The sequence below is a fragment of the Chrysochloris asiatica genome, unplaced genomic scaffold (assembly GCF_000296735.1).
Source record: "Chrysochloris asiatica unplaced genomic scaffold, ChrAsi1.0 scaffold00023, whole genome shotgun sequence".
Taxonomy (NCBI): Eukaryota; Metazoa; Chordata; class Mammalia; order Afrosoricida; family Chrysochloridae; genus Chrysochloris; species Chrysochloris asiatica.
Genome location: NW_006408541.1, coordinates 19,764,309 through 19,766,033, shown reverse-complemented (window position 1 = coordinate 19,766,033; position 1,725 = coordinate 19,764,309). Strand labels below are relative to the sequence as shown.

General features: G+C 45.8%; 1 protein-coding gene across 1 annotated transcript in view; it reads left to right on the top strand.

Moving 5' to 3' along the window:
• R3HDML (R3H domain containing-like) overlaps positions 1-1,725 on the top strand; it is a 34,286-nt gene that overhangs the window by 27,447 nt on the left and 5,114 nt on the right. The window contains exon 3 of the mRNA XM_006839349.1: positions 1,250-1,373. Within this exon, the coding sequence (XP_006839412.1) occupies positions 1,250-1,373 (124 nt within the window). The remainder of the gene's footprint in view (positions 1-1,249; positions 1,374-1,725) is intronic.

Sequence of the window (1,725 nt, the reverse complement as noted above, 5' to 3'; positions counted from 1 at the left end):
GGTGGAAGCGGGAGCCGCGTGCAGGCAGGCAAAAGCTCTAAATGCCTGTAATTCCTCAGAAATTTGGTCTTTAAAAAAAACGAGTTCAGAATGTTGAAATATAAGATCTTATGTTTGTTCAAAGGCTGTCTGTCTGCTAGACAGAGGTTTCCTATGTGTGATTCCATCCCTTTTCCCCGAGACTGCCCTACCTGAGCTGCCTGGTCAGGGAAGCGCCGTAAGTCCTATTGACATGACTTTTTGCTACCACGTGGTTCGCCAATGAAATCTGGGGACCTGGGTTCTAACTTGTGTGACTTTCTGAACCTCTGTGTGTCCCCATTTCCAAAATGTATCTATTGAGCAAGATTTGTTCTTTCTGGACATGTGGACTTTCATAGACCAGTACATTTTCAAAAGTAAATTTATAGGACCACTGCAAGATTATCCTATCTTTATTTCACCAAGTAAGGACATTAGAGAAGCAACTCCCATCCCCTCTTCACCATTCTACTGTAACCCCTCAACAGCCCAAATCGCATAGCTCCAGATTCAAGGGCAGTTCTTTCAGTTGCGCTCAATGGAAACTTTGTGTCCTGTTTGCATGTCTTCATGTCACACTGGCTGGTCTAGGCCAGGGCCAGCATTTGGGAGCCATTAATGGTCCTTAAAAGCCCTCCAGGCTAGGGAAGCTCCCTTCCCTCCTCCTGCCATTAGCTCTTCCTACCAGACTCCCCTCTCTGTACAAAAAAAGTGGTGTTTGGGATGAATATGTGCTGTTATTAATTATGAATTAATTCACACAGCTCCCACTCCACCCCCTATCACCCCTTTTTGTGTGGTTTGTGTCTCTGCTTTCTGTCATGTGAGTGTGATAGAAAAGTCCTTAGGTCCATTCACGTAGCTTTTCCACCTACAGGACACTGACTGACTGCTTTCTCCCCATCTCACATCCCAGAAACTTAACAGATAGTTCAGTGATCCTTTCCTTCCCCCCTGTTGGAAGTGCCTGCTTCACCCCTGTGCCTGCTTCACATGACAAGAACAACCAATGTTTTATGAGCACTTTCTAGGTACTAAGTACAGGTAAGCATTTTTTATGGATTATCCCCAGTGGTCTTCAGAGCATACCTATGAAGCAGGCATGATTGCCACTGTTTTCGTTCTACAGAAGAGACGGCAAAGCGACTCACCTAATGGACACCAAGAAATTTGGCGGCAAGGCAATTCTTCTATCCTCCCACCCAACTTCTCCCCTCTCTGTCTCCAGGAACAGCTCTGTGATAGATCTCGTGAAGATTTGGGCAGATGAGAAGCGATATTACTCCTTTCAGATGGACTGTAACCCACACTGCTCCTGGCTTTGCAGTGGTGTCTGCTCCCACTATACCCAGGTACCCCTTGGCCAGGACTAAGGGCTGATGGGAGGACAAATCCTTAGGAAAAAGGAAGTGGTGAACTGAAAATTAGACAAAACAGAGGCCCTTAAGGGCTTCCTTTTACACAATAAGCAAATTATTAGGAGGTTGTGTGTATGTGGAATGAGGAAAACTGAATCCTGTTCAAGGGCCCTGGTGGCTTGCCTGCTAACTAAAGTGTTGGTAGTTTGAATCCAACAGCTGCTCTGAGGGGGAAAGATGTGGTAGTCTGCATCTGTAAAGATTTTCATCCTTGGAAATGCTATGGGGCAGATCTATCCTGTTCTATAGGGTCACTAAGAGTCGGAATTGACTTGATGGCAATGGG